The following is an 18,762-nucleotide window of genomic DNA, read 5'->3' on the forward strand; positions in this document are numbered from 1 at the left end:
GAATGTTTCACCTTTTGTCTCCTTTAATTCACTATTTTAATTGTAGGTGATATTAGAGGGAAAAAGGTATAGGAGAGTGAAAAATAAAAATGGGAAAATACCCATCCTGGACAAAACAGGATGTTTTTCCTTATACTGTGGATCCAGTTAAATGGTGTGGTTTGGTTTTACTAGCAGAAAGGTACAGTAGGTATCTTTTCTGTTGAAGAAAACCAGCCTGATGTGTCAGAAGTTATTTGTACTGCTTATTTTACTTCTGCTCGAGGTGCACATTAAATATAATCCATGTATGTGTTTCCCCATTGCACAGAAGTGTGTTCATCTAGATAGAGAAGGAGTCTGTATATTGCATATACGTTAAACTAATTGGTGGAGAGACCTCGAACTTCCTGATTAAAATTCTGAGCTCTCTTTCTGCAAATAGACCTCCATATACAGGCTGATATTGGAGGCCATATAACCTGTTACAGCTGATCCTCACTGTTGTCTAAAATGATATTCTGTCAATTCGGGATGAAGCTAGTCATCTCTGTTACACTGGGAACAACTACTGCCTAGTACTGAGGCTGTTAATAGAAGCTTCAGTTACACTCCTACCCACGTTTTCTTTGCTGATAGCTATAATCCCAGCTCCGAATTTACCTCTGGGCATAGTTTGGTGTAAGATTATGGGTCCTACCAAGCTTTGTGATAGCTGTAATCTAGGAAAACAAAAAATGCTTCACATAGCAAGTTCTTCTGCATTCTGGAGAACTTTTTTGCTAGTAAATGAGGTCTTAGAATAGCAGTTTTAAGTAGAGAAAGAAAAAAACATTTTTATTCTATTAAAGAATAAATATTTGAGAATAACTTTTATTTTATTCTGTTAAAATATTTTTTATGCTGATCCAGGTCTTGGTCATTTGTCACTTCAGTGGTCTAGAAAACTTATAAATATGCTGAAAAGAGCCAGGAGAAAATCATAAGGATTCAGTAATATTTTTACAAAAGCCTAATCTTAAGCCTTCAGATGTCTGGCATTGTGAATTGTTGAGTTTTGTTCACAAAGGAAGTCAATCTGATGCGAAAGAGGGCAATAGCACTTAGTCCCTTTCTCAGAGAGTAAGTTACTGATCTTCATTATTTATTGTGTCATAGCATAGTTTCCAAGGAAATGAAACTACTCATTGAACTCTTCTGGAGTGCTCCAGATCGAGTCCTTGAAAAAAGATAGCACTGATGAGTGTTGTCTTATGCAGTAGAGTGGTTGAAATCAGGACACGATGGAGTCTCTATATGTTATTCCCTGAGAAAAAAAAAAAAAGGCAGTACTTCAGCAACTCACAAAATTTTCCCGAAGTAGTTGAAATTTTGCTTAAGCCACATATTCAGTTTTTATGTATTCCTCACTTAGTCCTCTGGAGAAGAAACTCACTGGAGCAGATCTCTCTTTCTATATCAGGACAAAGTCTTTCAGAACATTCCTGTGTCTTTTTGTAGTGATAAGTGGTTGCTTTGAAGTGATGCCTTGTCATCATGAAGACTAAGATTAAGGCCTTTAGTTAGCTGGATAAATGCTGGTTTATTCTTTTAATGCAGTGTCAATTTTGTTAAGTTGTCAATCTTAAGAGAACTAGGGCCAACCACTCAGGAACAGCTACAAATTATTAACATTCTGTGGCTGACACAGCAAACAGGGCATGGAGAGGACAAGAAGAGCGTGGTATTTTTTGTAATACCTTCAGTTAATTTTCTTGATGACAGCTCGTTAGTTTAAATTATGAACCCAACCTTAAAATTATTTGAGGAAAGATCCTAACACCTTTAAACTTGTGTATCAAAGGACAATTCTGATGTGAAGCGAGAGATAAGAATGATAAGATTTGTCTAAATGTGTACAGATTTCAGGAATAGAATATAAATTTCAATTATGATCAGTGGGAGACCTGTCAGTTTGAAAAATCTTGCACAACTATGTCTGAAAAGTCATGTGCTTGTGCTCCTGCATAAACATTAGTTATATGGATTATCTTGTTGAATTAAGCGTTATTGAATACTTGATCAGCTAGTGCACTTAAAATTCTGACTAAAGTAACACACATTTACACAAGCATCTATATGCTGATAATTTAGTGTACTTGGAATCTTTTCAGGCCTTCAGTAAGAAAAAGATTGATGACCGAAAAGAATGGTTAACAAACTTCATGGAGGACAGGCGACAGCGTCGGCTACATGGCCTTCCCGAGGTGAGTCCTAAATCATAGTAATAAATCTGGTGGGTGAGATTTAAATGTAATATAGTTTTGTACTGAGTGAATAATGTGTGTGTTTTTTTCAGCAATTTTTATATGGTACAGCAACAAAACATTTGACTTACAATGACTTCATTAACAAGGAGTTGATCCTTTTCTCAAATTCAGACAATGAGAGATCTATCCCTTCCCTTGTTGATGGTAAGCTGATAGTTCATTATGATTTGCTGGAACATTCCTCTTTATTGTTGATTTTTAAACCTGTGTTTTTTATTGGAAATCAATGCATTCAAGTAGAGAATGTAAGAACTTTTATATTTTTGTTTGTTAGCATTTAGATGCTAAGGAATTGCCATATTTCTCCTGTGAGGAAGTTTAAGCTGTTGTTGCACAGCCTTTTTACTTAACCAGGCCTGTTCCCTTGACCATACATGTGCTTTGTTTCTAGTCAGACCATCAGAGAAAGCCAGTCTTTTAAGTGCTTATCATAATTAAAATTCAAGTCGGCAGCTGAGTGCAGATGAAGATGCAAATGTTTTCTCTCTTCAGTCTTAAACCACAGGCAGTATTTTAGTGGTTACTGACCTGTAATCCTCCTGGGGTTCTGTCAGTCATGTTTGCTAATGCTCCCTTTGCAATGGCATGAACATTAAAAGAAGCAGCTTACTATGCTACAGCTTTATTTGTAAAACTGCCTGCAGACGGCATGAGCAGGAATTTCTGCCTATATTTTTGTCAGTATGCATATGCTTAGTAAGATACAGGAAAAAAGGCCTTGAGGTTTCACAGAGGGGGGGAAAAAAAAGAGCACGTTTATCTACTCTTTCCTCTACGTTTTTTATAGTGGAGGTGGTCAGCCGCCTTGATGCTACAGACCCACACCAAAAAAATGAAGCAAAATATAAGAGGTTTTATGTTTTAGATGAGAAAGTAGGATAGTTCACAGGTGGATAGGGGGGGTAGTAGCTTCCTAGTAGGTTGGATCTCCAGCTCTATTGCAGAATAATTAGATTAGGATTAGGTGTGTCTAGGGAATCAAAGAATGTCAGTCTCTGTTTCAGCTTTGGACTTACTTCCTCCCGTAGTCGGGTATTAGGATAAACCAGTAGTCTCTAGGCAAGCATTTCTTAGTTTACTGTTCTGGGTTCACCACAGAGCTGCGTGTTTCAAGAGGTCATTGTTCCTTATAACATCCTCTACCCTGACTGTTTTCTCAGAAACAGCAGAATGGTTTTTCTGAAACTTAAAGTATGAACTTGCAGTAGATAACTTTTCATTTGAATTGAAGTTTTCCAGGATTGTGTCTATGGAAGTGTAAGGAAAATGAGAAGGGAACATATTTATTCATCTATTTCTCTGTGTGTATATATGTAATAGAATGTATGTATGTATATTAGTATACATACTACATATAATCGCTCTGTTACACATATAATATTATTTATAACACCATATATATTATACACTATACATATATAGTATGTACAGTATTATACGTGTAATTTTCTGTGTTATATATAATTGCTATGAGTGTTTCTGCCAGCTTTGGCTGTAAATTCTGCTTTCTGGGCATAGGAAGAATGAAGAGGAAAAACATTACATTACAATTGTAATCTCTTTACAATTACTAGTTACCACTTTTACTTGTTGGTGATTCTCCTGTGTAAAGCAAATCCTCTGTTACATGCAATAGATTTTTGGTAGAAAAACATGGTGCAGGCCCATTGTAAAGAAAATTGAATGTTTGGTATTTAAATGAAATGTAGATTGGAGTCAGTGTCTTTTTTTCAATTTTTACTCTTACCTTTGACCAAGGTTAGTAATGGGAACACATAACAATATTTTAGTGCATTTCAGAATTGTATGCGATTTAAAACACTGAATGGATCAATAAGCATGATCTAGAACTGGTTATCAGTTCTCGATAACATGCAGAAAAACTGCAGTCCCGTCCACACAGATGTTGTACTTAAAGTGTGCCTAAACAATAAAAAACAAGTCAGAAGATCAAAGACACTGGCTTCTTACATAAAAAAATTAGATCTAAAAGGAAGACAAATAACATATCTTTTTTTATATTTTAATGAGTATTTTTAATGACTGAGGATTTCACACCAAAAGTAAAATTTCAGAGTGCTTTAAAATAAGTGTAAGCTACAGTTGCAGTTGTCACTGCTGAATTTGTGTTGATATTCTTCAGAAAAAGTTTTTGCTGAGTAGACTGGAAAGAAACAACTCAACTTGTAGAAGCTTTACATTTAGGATAAAGTTTATTAGAATGTTGTATGCTCCATAGTAGTGATTGGCTGAAAGGGTTATGTTTACACTGTCCTGGTAACTTTTCCAGTTTGCCAAAATAATTTTTATTATTTAAAACCCCCCTGAGGTATTAATTTGGTATTTTGTTAATATTACACTGAATTTGTTTCGATTTAGTGTTTAAGCTTTTGAGAGATTAGAAATGACAGTAAGACAAAACAAGTTTATTACTTAAAAACATATGCTTGTGTATGTTGAAAATGGGATATTCTTCTCAATAGGTTTAAAACCAGGGCAACGCAAAGTTTTATTCACTTGCTTTAAGAGAAATGATAAACGTGAAGTAAAGGTTGCTCAGCTGGCTGGTTCTGTTGCTGAAATGTCAGCTTATCACCATGGGGAGGTGAGTATGAAGGATGGCAAAGTTGTGAAGATTTTTAGCCTATATAAAATATTAGGCAAATGTCTGCTGTATTGAAATTGCAAACCTATTGACTATAAGTCTACTAATCAAACCACAGATTTACTTTTAAAGAAAACAAACCTAACAGTATGTAGCTTAATAATACAGCATATTTCCATTCCTTCCAAGCCTTTGTGCACAGTGGTATCCCAAATAATTTGTGGGTTGTGGCAAAATAGTAGACAGCCAATTGCACAGGTAACTTATAGATTCTCAAATCATAGGAATATAGGAGCTCCACGTACTAGGACAATTTTTGTCTTAAACGAGAAATATAATCTTGTAAGAAGAAGAGATACTTTTCTTCAAAAACCTGATACAGTGTTCGAACAAAAATTATTTCTAGCTCCTGATTTGTTTATATTTATCTGAAATATTAACAAGAGTTGCCATATTAATAGTCTCTTTCCATCTCTTCTTTTCTCTCTTTAAAAGCAGTAAGTGCAGTCAGTTTGCTCCCCATTCATTCCTCCAGAGAAATGCTTTAGAAAAAATGGAGAAGCCCAGGGGTTTTCATAAGCATAGATTGTAAGGACGCTTAAAGCAGGGAGGCAATGTGTCTGCAGAAGAGGAAGCGTTATGTTTTGCCAGCAGCTCTTACAACAGGTTTACAACATTCCTTTCTCAGGGAGACTACTTTTTTGAAATATAATTCAGATTACTCACACAATTTTGGGGCATTAAAAATATATTTTATTGGCTGATTAGGAAAGACTGCCTCTCTCTATTACTATGAATGTGTATTTTCTTGCAGCAAGCATTAATGATGACTATTGTCAACTTGGCTCAGAACTTTGTTGGAAGTAACAATGTTAATCTGCTACAACCTATTGGTCAGTTTGGTACCAGGCTTCATGGTGGGAAGGATGCTGCCAGCCCTCGCTATATTTTCACCATGTTAAGGTAAACAGAAATGTAAAGCTAAATGCATGCTTTTAAGAAGCCTTGTTAGAAACTCATCTTTTCACAACACTACAGTTTGTTTTTTTTTTTTTATGGGCAAGGAGTGGGGGAGGATTGGAATATTTTGATAGAAGCTCAAATTCTGCTTTACATCTCTGTGTTTTTGCATATTGATTTTCTGCATGATTTTCCATGCACAGAAGTTCTGTGGGAATCATAGCTTTTAAGGAATTAAACTTTGAATCATAAGGCTGAAGACTGAAAATGTAGATAATTTTGATTAGTTACTGAACTTAAATTGTGACGTGCAGAAGTGGCTTTCAGTTTCCCTGTCAGTGTGAAATCTGATCAGTTTCACAATAGAAAGTGTATTGGTACCTGTCCTAAGTCCTGCAACTCAGCATAGACTTGAAAGTTGAGATATATTCTTTTCTTTTCGAATGAGTTTAGTCATATCAAGCTAAATCACACATCTATCATGACTAATGAAGTCCTAATTTAATGATGCTGAGTTTTCACAGCTAATACCTTGAAATTCAATTTGGCATGCAGTGTTAGAATGTGTTCCTTAACATAAGTTATAGTATTTTTTAAGTTATGTTGCTTCTTTATTTGCTAATTTCAGTCTGATATTTTGCCTAAAATTCGTTGTAGTTTCTTCCTTTCCTCTAATTGTAAGCTTTATGCTTAAGTATCAGGTTGTATTCCCTTTCCTATGTATGTTTTTTTCTGTAGCAACCTGTTTTTTCACATTTTCCATTTTGCATGGGGTGCTGGAAATTGTATTCACCCAGGGCAATGTTCTATATGAACAAAGAGTCACTAGGAAGAGCACTGTAGCATTTTCAGAGACTGCTAGTTCTGCAATTAAACAACAAAGTTTTGCAACTGTTTGCATGCTGTGTTGCTTTCTTACTGGGTGACCTACTGTCACATTGAACTGTGTGTTCAGAGTGCTTCAAAAATTGGTATTTTGTATATGTTAAATGTCATCAGTTACTAGCGTGTCACGTGCATGTGTTGTGAAGGAAACAAACATGTTATGGATGCACATTGGGAAGAACCTGCTTTTCTCAGGAGGCACGTACACTGTATTTTCAGCTTCAGAATGGCAAAGAGAAAGGAAGACATGAGAAAAATCTACAAATAATCATATCTAGACCCATGGACTGTTAAAGCATTATGTACTTACTGAACTCCAGTTAAACAGTTTTCTTGTCTTTCTTTTTTAAAGCCCTTTAGCAAGGCTGCTTTTTCCATCAGTGGATGACAACTTGCTTAAATTTCTTTATGATGACAACCAACGTGTAGAGCCTGAATGGTATATTCCCATCATTCCTATGGTTTTAGTAAATGGAGCTGAAGGAATTGGTACTGGATGGGCTTGCAAACTTCCAAACTATGATACCAGAGAGATTGTAAACAACGTCAGACGAATGCTGGATGGCTTAGATCCCCACCCAATGGTAAAAACAATAATATATACTGGCGTTTTATGTTTGCTACACAAACCTTATTTTGTACTTACAAGATGAATTCATATCACACTAGAAATGCTTGATTGTTGGAACATCTGAGTTGGATTGTCCCAGTAATTTTGTGTAGGAGCTTTACTTGACTGTTGGGATGAGGCTGGGGAAGTTCACCTTGAAGCAAAAAACATTGCAAGTAGTATTTTTCCCATTATTTCCCAGGACTTCTTCAGTCTGCTGACTGTAAGCCTTCACAGTTGCCAGTCTTACAGGGTATTTATGACATGGCAGTAGAGTAAAAAGCTGTACCACTCTTTCCTTTTTGAAGGTACTATTACTTATCTTCAGCCAAAGTTAACGTTTCCTCTGTCCTGTCTGAATTATACTTTCTTATATATCTGTAAGCACAGGAAAAGATACTGTCGCTGTTCCAAGAAAATCAGCAGCTTCTAAACTGCATCCAGCTTCTGTTCCTTTATTTAAAATTTTATAAAAAGTCTTGGAAGTGGTGCACGCTTGAAAAAATTTGGACAGGAAAAATACCTGGGTGAACCCAGAATATCTATAACCAGCAGATGAAATACAGATAACGTAGCCTTTACAGTGGCTGGATAGTGCTACTTTGCTTTGTTTACCAAGTCACAGAAGCAGAAACATCTTTTCTTCTCTACTTAGAGCGCAGTTCGCTGAGTGCGCAGTATCAATTTTCATGACGTAGTGAATTTCCTTTTGCAAATTCTTGGGAACAATGAACAGATTTTTTAAATTAATGCAATCCATTGCCCTTCCTTTAGGACTCCTAGGCCTTCTGTGTAGTCTCACAGTCAATTGAAGCTTCACTGTGGTTGAAAGAGGCAGTTCTGCCTCCATCTAGCTCCTTTCTTTATGCTGGTATGTGTTTGTGGCTGCATGGTAAGCTGGATAAGGGAATCAATTCAGTTAAAGAAAACTCCCCTCCCTGTTAGTTACTTTTTTAAACTGGATGGGTTCCACTATCTTTGCCAAACAGCACAAGAATGAAAAAATGGTTAGGGGAGGTTGCACCACTTCTGTAAAATTATTGTGAGACTGGGGTGTTAATCTGCTTTCTGTCATGCCTTATCTGTGCTTGCAGTTTTATTTAAAAAAGAAAAAAAGGAAAAAAATAAAACCAACCCAAAACCCACAAACAAAACAAAAAAACCCACCACCTTGCTGGGCTCAGCTGCATCTTCTTAATCGTTTATCTACCCTGTAAATGTTAAGATACTTGCTCCTGCCACTTGCATGTCTTTTTTTTCTGTTTATTCCGTAGTATTTTTCATATGACTTAAGATTTTCACAGGCATGAGGGGCTGGTTGATGATTTAGTGCAATAAAAAGCGATAGCTGTATGGTGTATGGGAAACAAATATTCCCCCAGTTTTTTATTATAAAGATTATTACCACTTCACTGTTTTTTGCAATTTCAGCTCCCAAACTACAAAAACTTCAAAGGAACCATTCAAGAACTTGGTCAAAACCAGTATGTGGTCAGTGGTGAAATATTTGTGGTGGACAGGAACACTGTAGAAATTACAGAGCTTCCTGTAAGGACGTGGACCCAGGTAAGTAACAGTGAAAAAAAAAAAAAAGTTTCATAGTAGATTATTTAATCCTACATCTGGATGAACTTTTAACACAATTTCTGATGATTATACATACGTGGAGGGGAACATGGTTTGATTCTTTTGTGTGCCTTTGTAGGAGATGGGTTTCTCCTTGTGCTATCTACCGTCCATACCACAAAGAATACCTGCTTCTCCTGCTGAATTGATATTTAATCCCTTTTTTCTTTTGAGTAGATTTTTCTGTTCTTGTTAGATGCCTTTTAATGTTTGTGCTAGTCTTGGCCTGCGTTTTGCAGGTTATACTGGTTCTGTAAATTATAACTTATCAAATGTAATGCGCAAAGCGTTGAAATCTTATGTTGTTCAGTTGGTTTAAGGAATTGAGGGTTTTAAGAAGTGTTTTTGTCTTTTGCTAAACTGTTTTTAATAGGTGTACAAAGAACAGGTTCTAGAACCTATGTTGAATGGGACTGAAAAAACTCCAGCATTAATTTCTGACTATAAGGAATACCACACTGATACAACTGTGAAATTTGTTGTCAAGATGACAGAAGAAAAACTTGCACAGGCAGAAGCAGCTGGATTGCACAAAGTCTTTAAGCTTCAAACAAGTCTTACTTGTAATTCTATGGTAACTTTTTCATGTTTGGCTATCAGAATCCTTATTGTTGCTTGTTGTGAGCTCCAGTGTTTTTGTGTGTACTTTGGTACTTGGTATTGAACAGTGTATCGTGTATTTGAAATTGTTTGAATATAAGAAAATTGTAGTGATCACAAATAAGAGATCAATATGGATCAGCAAATCCATTTTAGTCCTGATGAAATCTTTCAAACTAAATTAGACAGGCTTAGGGTGTTTAGTTTCCTGTAACTGAAAACTTCCTCTGCAACTAACGAAAAATGGTTAATGTAAAGCAGATTATACAAAACTTCCTGCCATGTTATAGTTAGGTTTGAGTTTTAAACTTAAGACAAGTTACACTTTCAATATTACACTTTATGCAGGACTATTAGTCCTCTAATTGGAATTAAATGATCCAATGTTTTCATCAACAAAAACACTATTCTAGGTTGTAAGGTGTAGAAAACACTACCCTTAAGTTTCTGAAGATGTAATAGTGATGTAAACTACTCGTATGGTTTATTCTGCTTGAAGCAAGATGGGAGTAAGAATGTGAGTAAATATGAATGACTATTACGAGAGGGATTTGAATTGTAAGATAATTCTGCTAGAATGTTTCCAAACAACCTGTCTTTCTGAAAACAGTTCTTATTTTTTTTTATGGCAGATACCACTTTCAGATATTATCACAAAGCAACAATACCATTACTGTTGCTGTTGTTTTATAAATCAAAAGCTATGTGAAAATAGATGAAAAATAAAGACTATAGAATTGGAAGAGTAAAAAGGCCTACCCATTTTGTAGATTGTGCTTGAAAAGCGAAACTACGAAATCAAGGTGATAGTATTTCTCACAGGTTTAAGCCACTGTATGAACTACTGTGAGAATCTGTCTTCAAATTAGTGTTTATCAGATTACAAAATCTTTTGCAGCTTAATTCTGCATTTTCTACATACTGAAATAAATAGTGAGGGCTGCTTTCTGTGTGAATTAATCTGCCCTAGTGTAAGCATCTCTAAAAGTTAATGCAAGCTAGTCATTGTTCACCCAGCTCCCAAATAGGTATTTTAGATAGATGAATTACCCCCTAGAGGGGCTTATTTCTTTCAGTTGGCTATAGAGGCCGCCCAGGGTGACCAGTTCACCATAAATGTCTAAACTGCAGATGTCAGAATTCAGGCAGGATTGATTCCACCTATGATGTAAAAATGATTTCTTACTTTGTTTGTGCTTGAACTTGAAGGATGGCAGTTTTCACAGCTGAAAAGTGGCAGATTTCACAACTGAACTGAAAGATTATTAAAGATGCTTTTCAACTGTTAGTTAAATAGTTATAAATCAGTAGGTGCTACTGAACTTGTGCTTTAATAGTTAGATAAAATTAGTCATTCAACTGAATTAATGTTTCTCTGTATAGGTGTCTTCCTGTTTGAACATGTGACCATAAATCTCATTTTAAATATACTTGTGAATAAAATCTGTCCAGCTATGTGCTGTGTAGTTCCATAGCAAGGTTTGAGTTCAGTCTTCAAAATACCACTTTCTGTGTGGTGCATGTATGTGTGCAGTAGAAATACACGTGTACACAAAGGTTAACAAAGTTGGAGTTATGCAATCTCTCAAGCAGTATATTATGTATTTTGTAGGTGCTATTCGATCATATGGGATGTTTAAAGAAGTATGAAACCGTGCAAGACATCTTGAAGGAGTTCTTTGATTTGCGATTGCATTATTATAGTTTACGCAAGGAATGGCTTGTGGGAATGCTGGGTGCAGAATCTACCAAGCTTAACAATCAAGCTCGTTTTGTTCTAGAGAAGATACAAGGAAAAATTACCATAGGTGAGTAAATGTAAGTTAGAATTGTTAACAGAGGAGGGAAATCTGGAAAAGAGTTAAATATAGTAGAATGTACTTGCATGTAAGACATCTATTTTCAAGACACTGATGTGGTTTTTTTTTTTCCTCTTTCTCTCCCTGCCGCCTGGTTGTGTGTGTGTCTTGTAGAGAACAGATCAAAACGAGATTTGATTCAGATGCTGGTCCAGAAAGGTTATGAATCTGATCCAGTAAAAGCTTGGAAGGAGGCACAAGAAAAGGTAATAATCTGAAGTTGCTGGGTGAATGCTGCTAATGTTATAAATGATATTAAGTTAGACTACTGGAAAACAAACATGTGAATAAAATAATTTATAACACACATAACACCTTAAAAAGATTATTCATTACTACTTTTAGCTTCCAGTTTTAAAAATATGTGAAACTTGTATAAAGATATTGTCACATAATGGTATCGCATATGGATAATTCTTAGAAGAAAACTAGATAGTACAAGCCTTAAAATGAGAATGCAGAGGATTGAATTTCTTAATGTACCCAAATCAAACTGGCAGCTTGATTTCTGACTAGCTGATACATAAAATGCTGCATCAGTTACCCCACATATATAACTGATGTCCCCCTTATTATTTATGTCGTATGATTGCAGAATGTAATTATTGGTACATAAACTTATGCATTAGATTTCTGTAATGAAACATCAATATTGTAAAGCTATGACTTTTGGACTTAGTTTAGTAAATGTGACCTTGACCTATATTTATTTCTGTTTTTTTTTAAAAAAACCCAAGAGGGATTTTTGTTGATCCAGAAGAGATACGTGACAAGTTTAATTTCATGCTTTACTATGGGAAGATGAAACTACTTTGAAAAGCAACTTCAAATCCCTGTCAAGACACCCCTTTTCTACGCTGTTCCCACTGCATTCCCTATTGGTTTTCATTTCTCATTTGCTTTGCTTTGCGTTTTTTTGCTACTGTATTTTAATTGCATGCAGTGTGTTGTATTTTATAATGAAACTTTTATTATGAGAAATTTTGATCCACTTCCAAACCACAGTGTGTACATTCAGGGCTTTGATAGCAATTTCTATCTGAAAGACCCTGCTCATTTCTGAAGAAGGAGATATACATGAATATCCCAAGGGCAAAGGTCTCAGCCCTGTGAGATAGCTAGGACGGTACCAGTATCTTAGCCAGCAGCGTACGAGGCATATGGCTAGCATCAGGTTAAGATTTGTTTTCTTAAATGAAATAATTAAATAATCCAGTTACAGAAAGTCACAGGAATGTGGCCTTTTGGAAAGGTCCAGAAAATGTTAAGGTTATTGAATCTATGAGGACAGACCTTACTACTCGCTGGTGGTGCTTTGGAGCAGTGTTAGAGTTTATGCATAGAGCTAAGATTATTAATACTTGTAATTGTAAATTTTTCACTTCAGGCAGCAGAAGAGGAGGACCCACAGAACCCAAATGATGATGCTTCCTCTGCTTCTGGCTCAACTTCTGGCCCCGACTTTAACTATATTTTAAACATGTCTCTATGGTCACTCACGAAAGAGAAAGTAGAAGAATTAATTAAGCAGAGAGATTCAAAGGTTAGTACACTATGGAAGGCTTGTTCTGAAGTGATACAGTAATTACTGATGTGTCTAATTGTGAATGTTCAGTTTTGATAGTATTTACTTTAGTTGTAACTTAGTAACTTATGTTGTATCTATGTTAATGTTTTAGGAGCGAGAACTAAATGACCTTAAAAGGAAATCTCCTTCAGATCTTTGGAAAGAAGATTTAGCAGCCTTTGTTGAAGAGCTTGAAGTATGTTTTATTTTACATATCCTTATAAAAATATTGAATTAATTTAATTAAAAGCATTTATTAATTAATTCAAAGTAATATAATTTAAGCAAAAAACAATAAAGTATACCGCATTTGGGATGAAAAACAGATAGACCTCCAAATGTAATGGTAAGTGGGAAATAAATATGGGGTATTTGTGTTCCTAGTTGTATTCCTCAGGGATTGTCTTTTGCAGCTATACAATTTAATGGTTTTTTCCAAGTCAGCAAGGATAAAAGAAAAAGTACCAGGAGAAAATCTGTTTTCATATGACACAAAAAGGTGGGAGTAGTAACTGGTAATAATAATAGTAGTAGTAGTAGTTCTACATGATCTAATTGGTTGTGAGTGTGAGGCAATAAATACTGTCAAATGCAAAGCCGTACATGTAGGAATTAAGCGTGTAGGCCATAAGTACTATATGAGGAGCTTTTACTTTGCCTCATCAGTAACTCTGAAAAAATGTAAAGTCCTGTTGGTGGCTGGCTTGCTGAGCCTCAGCTTTGAGTGTTGCCTGGAAAGGGCTGATATAATCTTTTGAAGTGACACAGGATATTACAAATAAGGTGTTTGTTTTATTTCTTCGTGTGTTTGTGGTACAGCTGCAATTGGAAGTGGTGTGTTCAGATGTCTGTATTCCAGCTTTATGTTCGTTTTGTGCAAAAAGCTGACTGAAGGACTGGAAAATGTGCCTTGGAATTACTGTAAAAACTAGTTGCTTAAATTAAACACTGAAAAGTTACATCGTTACCCAGACACATACATGAGAAATAGAAACTTGATAAAAGAATTTTTTTCAGTCTAGCAGGGTCCAAAAGTTCATGTTTACTTAATCATGAAAAAAAGTGTAGGGTAATGAAGAATTTACCAAGATTAAGTGGTGGTTTTTCCATTACTGGGAAGTGTGTTACAATTCAAGTGAGAATTAAGGGAAGCCTTGTGCTCCATGTGTAAAGGAGATGAATCTTAAATAATCACCATGTTCTACTTTGTCCTCATTAAAAAAGAATGTGTTCCCCCCCCATCCCACCCCACCCCACCCCACCCGGCCTTGTTTGTTAGAAAGTAGAAGCACAAGAAAGAGAAGATGTTTTGGCTGGCATGGTTGGCAAACCAATAAAAGGCAAAGTTGGTAAACCCAAGGTGAAGAAACTTCAATTGGAAGAGACCATGCCATCACCATTTGGCAGAAGAATAGTTCCACAGATTACATCTGCCATGAAAGCTGATGCCAGCAGGAAACTGCTGAAAAAGAAAAAGGTAAATTGAAAATATTGCTGTAGTTAGATTACTTACTACGTAACTGCTATATTTTTCTACTCTGGTAGCATAAATCCAAACTGCTAGGCCTCATTAAAGCTGTATTTATACTGTTTTGCTGACCTAATGCATGAATAAGTTAATACTGGGTTTCTTTTATATTTGCAAGCCTCTTGTGACTACTTGCGGTTCAGGTGTTTTTATTGAGATTTCTTAATTTCAAGACGTTTCAACAAATGACAGTATACTCGTCTACTTTCGCTATTATCTTCTGTAAAACTATTACAGTTCTATCTTAAAATATAAAGGTATAATTTGTTTTATTTTGCCCAACTTTTTAATATTTTTAGGGTGAAACAGATTCTCTAGCAATAAAAATGGAATTTGATGAAGAATTTGGTGGTGTTCCAGCTGAGGGTGGCGGGGATGACTCACTGAATACATCAGCCACAGCAACTAAAACCCCTAAACCTAAGAGAGAAAAGAAGGAGCCTGGTAAGATCCTTACACAGTCATAGTTAATCATAGTTGTGTATACAAATAGGGCATTAAATTAAAGGTGAATAATGCCACAATAATCACTGTTTCATCTGATTTCTTTCCCTGAAGAGATGTGTGAAAACACTTGAAAGTACTTTGGTGAAATTTCTGTTACGTAAGCTGCTTTTCTGGGGGGTGGATCTTACATTTTCTACATCTGTTTTGGTGGGGTTTTTTTTGTGTGTGTGTATGTGTCTAAATCATTGAACTTGCAAGTAGAAAAATAGATTAGTTTTACATAATTAGACTAATTCTGTGCCCACTGAAATTTCTAGTTTGTATGCTTTCTGACATCGAAGGACATAGCACTCATCCTCAGTCTGAGTAATAGTGTAGATTGTAAAACCTGATTAAATAATTTTCCTATTGACATATTCAGTCATTCTGACTTTTAGAAAGTTGCACATATTATGGCTTGGCAGACCTACCAAATGTGTATGTTAACCTTTTTCCTCTGTCAGTAGGAATTAATTATTACTGTTGGAGAAATAACATAGTAATGGGGGGACAGCAACAAAATAGAAAGCTTAAGACAGAAGAGAACGTTTAAGTATGAGGTTTAAAAAAAGAATAAAAAGTGGTTACATGAATACTTCTGAGAAAAGATCTGTTTTTAATTATTCAGAGGGTTATCTGACCTGAATAGATTAGCTGAGTACAGTTATGACTGGGTTTTGTACGTGCAGCTCAGGTCTACCCTCGCTGGTGGAGCCAGAGCCAATTAGCCCAGCTTGACCTGAGCTTGCCCTGCAACTGACTGAATGCATTGTTACTGCCCAGTGGGGTATCCTCTGCTTCCCATGTTAATTACATTTTTCCAATAACTGGTCCTGATCATATTCTCTGAATAATGGAAAACTGCTTGTTCTTTTCCTGGAAAACTCCAACAACCTTTAAAAAAATGGGAGTTTGGCTGCAGAGCAGCTAAAACTTCAAATTAGAGACTTTTATGTTTTTCAGTCATAAACCAGATTCCTTTGGCGGCAGCAGCTCAGGTTCTGTGTGAAATAGTTTCATCATATTCGATTTTTCTTCAGGAAGGAGAAGAAAATATACAACACTTAAAGGAGAACTTTTAAAGATAAAAATTTATGCTAAATGTATGTACTGTAAGTGATTAGAAAAGATGAAAATATTTTTTACCTTGACTGTAGTAAATGCTTTAACTTGTGGCAGGTACTAGGGTAAGAAGAACACCATCATCTACAAAATCCAGTGCAAAAAAAGTGAAGAAACGAAACCCGTGGTCAGATGATGAATCCAAGTCTGAAAGTGATTTAGAAGAGAATGAGCCTGTGATTATTCCAAGAGACTCTCTGCTTAGGAGAGCTGCAGGTACCCAAGCTCTTGTGCATTGTGCACTGTGACTGAAAGTTTCAACTACTTTTTTTTTTGACCAAAGCCTGCCTTTAGGACCTTGTCTCCTGCAGATTGCTTGCATTACATTTTCTTTGTTGTGCGGTTAGTGAACAAACTCTTAAATGTCAGGACTAGGAACTCAAGATTTGATACAAAAGATTTTGTAAATTGGTCCAGAAATCCTTCCCTTATTCTAAACACTAGAATAGAAATTATCCACAATACTAATGAATTGTACAAGAAATAGACCAGATAATACCATTACAAATAAAAAAGTTACTCTAATGAATTATACTGTCAAATAAGACCCAAAAATCCAAATAGCTAGTAAAAATTTCTCAAAAAAAATCTGAACAGCCCATGAAAAGCAAAAATATAGGAGACTGAAAGTTTGGAAAATACATAAATAATTGATAGTTTAACAACAACACAGTTTTGTCTGAAAAACTGTTGATTAATTTTTCAAGCAGTTGATGAGGAAGAATATTCAAATGATAGACTCAAAAAAACTTCCAATTGTAAGCGAAGGATTCTCATTCCTTGAAAGTACTTACCCAGTGATGTCTGCATAATGTCATTAGCTGAAGGTATCTGAGCAAACCACAAGTGGTGTGAGATGTTTTTTTTTTTTTTTTTTAGCTGAGAGGCCCAAGTATACTTTTGACTTCTCAGAAGAAGAAGATGATGCCGATGATGATGATGATGCCAACAACAATAATGATTTGGATGAGCTCAAAGTAAAAGCCTCTCCAGTTACAAATGACAGAGAGGATGAGTTTGTTCCCTCAGACAGTTTAGAAAAAGATGAATATGACTTCTCCCCAACCAAATCAAAGCAGTCTCCAGAGTAAGTACTATAACTCAGCAGTATTTCATTACTAATAATTTTTTGAGTGCAGATGTCTCTGAACAAAACTGAGAAACATCAACTCGTTATTACCCTACATGCAAAATAAATTTCTGGGGAGGAATTAAAGCATATTACCTCAGCCTTGCAACTGACCTATGCAGAGGTAAACTTGATTTGCCAAATTATGGTGCACTGTCAGTAATATCGTCTGTTCACTGCATGTTTTTTTAAGATTCTCCATTTTCCATGTTGTGCCAGTCTGGTTTACAGAACTATTGGGAAAAGTGTAATTCTGTTAATTGTAAATGCCTGAAGTTCACAACTGGTTTGTGATGTTAGGGGTTTGACTGCTGCAAGCATTATACAAAAATGCTAGAAATACTCGGTAGTGCTAAAACAGGAATTTAATCTCATATGGATATTGTAACGTCTGCATATTTCAGTATGTAGTTTATGCAACTCATAATGTCTGTTTCCTGTTTGGAAGTAGGAAAACATCTCAAGACAAGAAAAATCAAGATTTTGGGAACATCTTCTCTTTTCCATCTTACTCTCAGAAGACAGATGATGGTGAGCTTGTTTCCACTGAGCTATTTAATCTTACAGCAACTGTCATGGAATATATTAGAGAGCTTATGTGGTATACACAAATTTCACACAGTGATGTTATAGACGAACGATGTCCAGATCTCTAAAGGGGAAGGAGGTTCTGGTCTGTAGTGGAACAAAGCTTGTTGTATCATAGATAAATGTCTGTAGCCTAGCTATAGTATCGGAAGCACTTTTTTGAGATTAATTTTGACTGTAATTAATATTGATGTAAAATATGCAGTGATGAATGAATCTTATTCTAAACATACTCTGTGATTGTAGATACAACAAAATTGGACAGTGATGAAGAGGATTCTGCTCCTGTTTTCTCATCATCTTTTGCCCCAAAACAAACGGAGAAAATTCCAAGTAAAACAGTAGCTGCTAAAAAGGGTATGTATGGGATTGTTCTGTAAGCCAATCCATTTATTTAAAACTTGTCTTCTCCACCTTTGCTCTTCACATCTCCAGAGTGGAAACTGAATTTGTTTATTTTGAACTTAGTGGAATTCAGCATAGCGTGTGAACTTCTTCCAGCTCCTTAATGTCTTTCATTCCACTGGTTACTGTAGTGTCAAAACTTAACACTTTCCACATATGCAGCTGGTGTTCAGCCTTTGATTAGTTTAACTAATGGGAGGTTTTTACCTTTGGTGAACAAGTGAAACAAGATGACCTTGGGGTTGAAGATCTAACTTACTTTAGAAGGAAGGAGAGAAAGTGCAAAGGAGGAGTCCCTGGGAAATATTTACCTCCTAAGTAGATGTTGTGGTTTAACCCCAGCCAGCAACTAAGTGCCACGCAGCTGCTCGCTCACTCCCCTGCAGTGGGATGGGGGAGAGAATCGGAAGAATAAAAGTGAGAAAACCCATGATATGAGATAAAGACAGCTCAATAGGCAAAACGAGGAATTCATTCACTGCTTCCCATGGGCAGGCAGGTGTT

The 18,762-nt window shown here is 35.8% G+C and overlaps 1 protein-coding gene across 4 annotated transcripts in view; it reads left to right on the forward strand.

Annotated features, from left to right (window-relative positions):
- The window catches only part of TOP2B (DNA topoisomerase II beta), a 65,197-nt gene that overhangs the window by 40,313 nt on the left and 6,122 nt on the right, over nucleotides 1–18,762 (forward strand). For 2 of the 4 annotated variants that reach the window (XM_080385034.1, XM_080385036.1), the window contains exons 17-33: nucleotides 2,133–2,225; nucleotides 2,318–2,432; nucleotides 4,772–4,893; nucleotides 5,708–5,856; nucleotides 7,091–7,322; nucleotides 8,780–8,914; nucleotides 9,348–9,548; nucleotides 11,187–11,382; nucleotides 11,548–11,639; nucleotides 12,821–12,976; nucleotides 13,113–13,196; nucleotides 14,280–14,477; nucleotides 14,828–14,972; nucleotides 16,194–16,352; nucleotides 17,016–17,223; nucleotides 17,714–17,796; nucleotides 18,100–18,210. In XM_080385034.1, coding sequence (XP_080241160.1) covers nucleotides 2,133–2,225; nucleotides 2,318–2,432; nucleotides 4,772–4,893; nucleotides 5,708–5,856; nucleotides 7,091–7,322; nucleotides 8,780–8,914; nucleotides 9,348–9,548; nucleotides 11,187–11,382; nucleotides 11,548–11,639; nucleotides 12,821–12,976; nucleotides 13,113–13,196; nucleotides 14,280–14,477; nucleotides 14,828–14,972; nucleotides 16,194–16,352; nucleotides 17,016–17,223; nucleotides 17,714–17,796; nucleotides 18,100–18,210 — 2,479 coding nt within the window. The remainder of the gene's footprint in view (nucleotides 1–2,132; nucleotides 2,226–2,317; nucleotides 2,433–4,771; nucleotides 4,894–5,707; nucleotides 5,857–7,090; nucleotides 7,323–8,779; nucleotides 8,915–9,347; nucleotides 9,549–11,186; nucleotides 11,383–11,547; nucleotides 11,640–12,820; nucleotides 12,977–13,112; nucleotides 13,197–14,279; nucleotides 14,478–14,827; nucleotides 14,973–16,193; nucleotides 16,353–17,015; nucleotides 17,224–17,713; nucleotides 17,797–18,099; nucleotides 18,211–18,762) is intronic. The other 2 variants (XM_080385035.1, XM_080385037.1) reach the window with 1 other exon arrangement.

The sequence above is a fragment of the Falco punctatus genome (assembly GCF_963210335.1).
Source record: "Falco punctatus genome assembly, chromosome: 4".
Taxonomy (NCBI): domain Eukaryota; kingdom Metazoa; phylum Chordata; class Aves; order Falconiformes; family Falconidae; genus Falco; species Falco punctatus.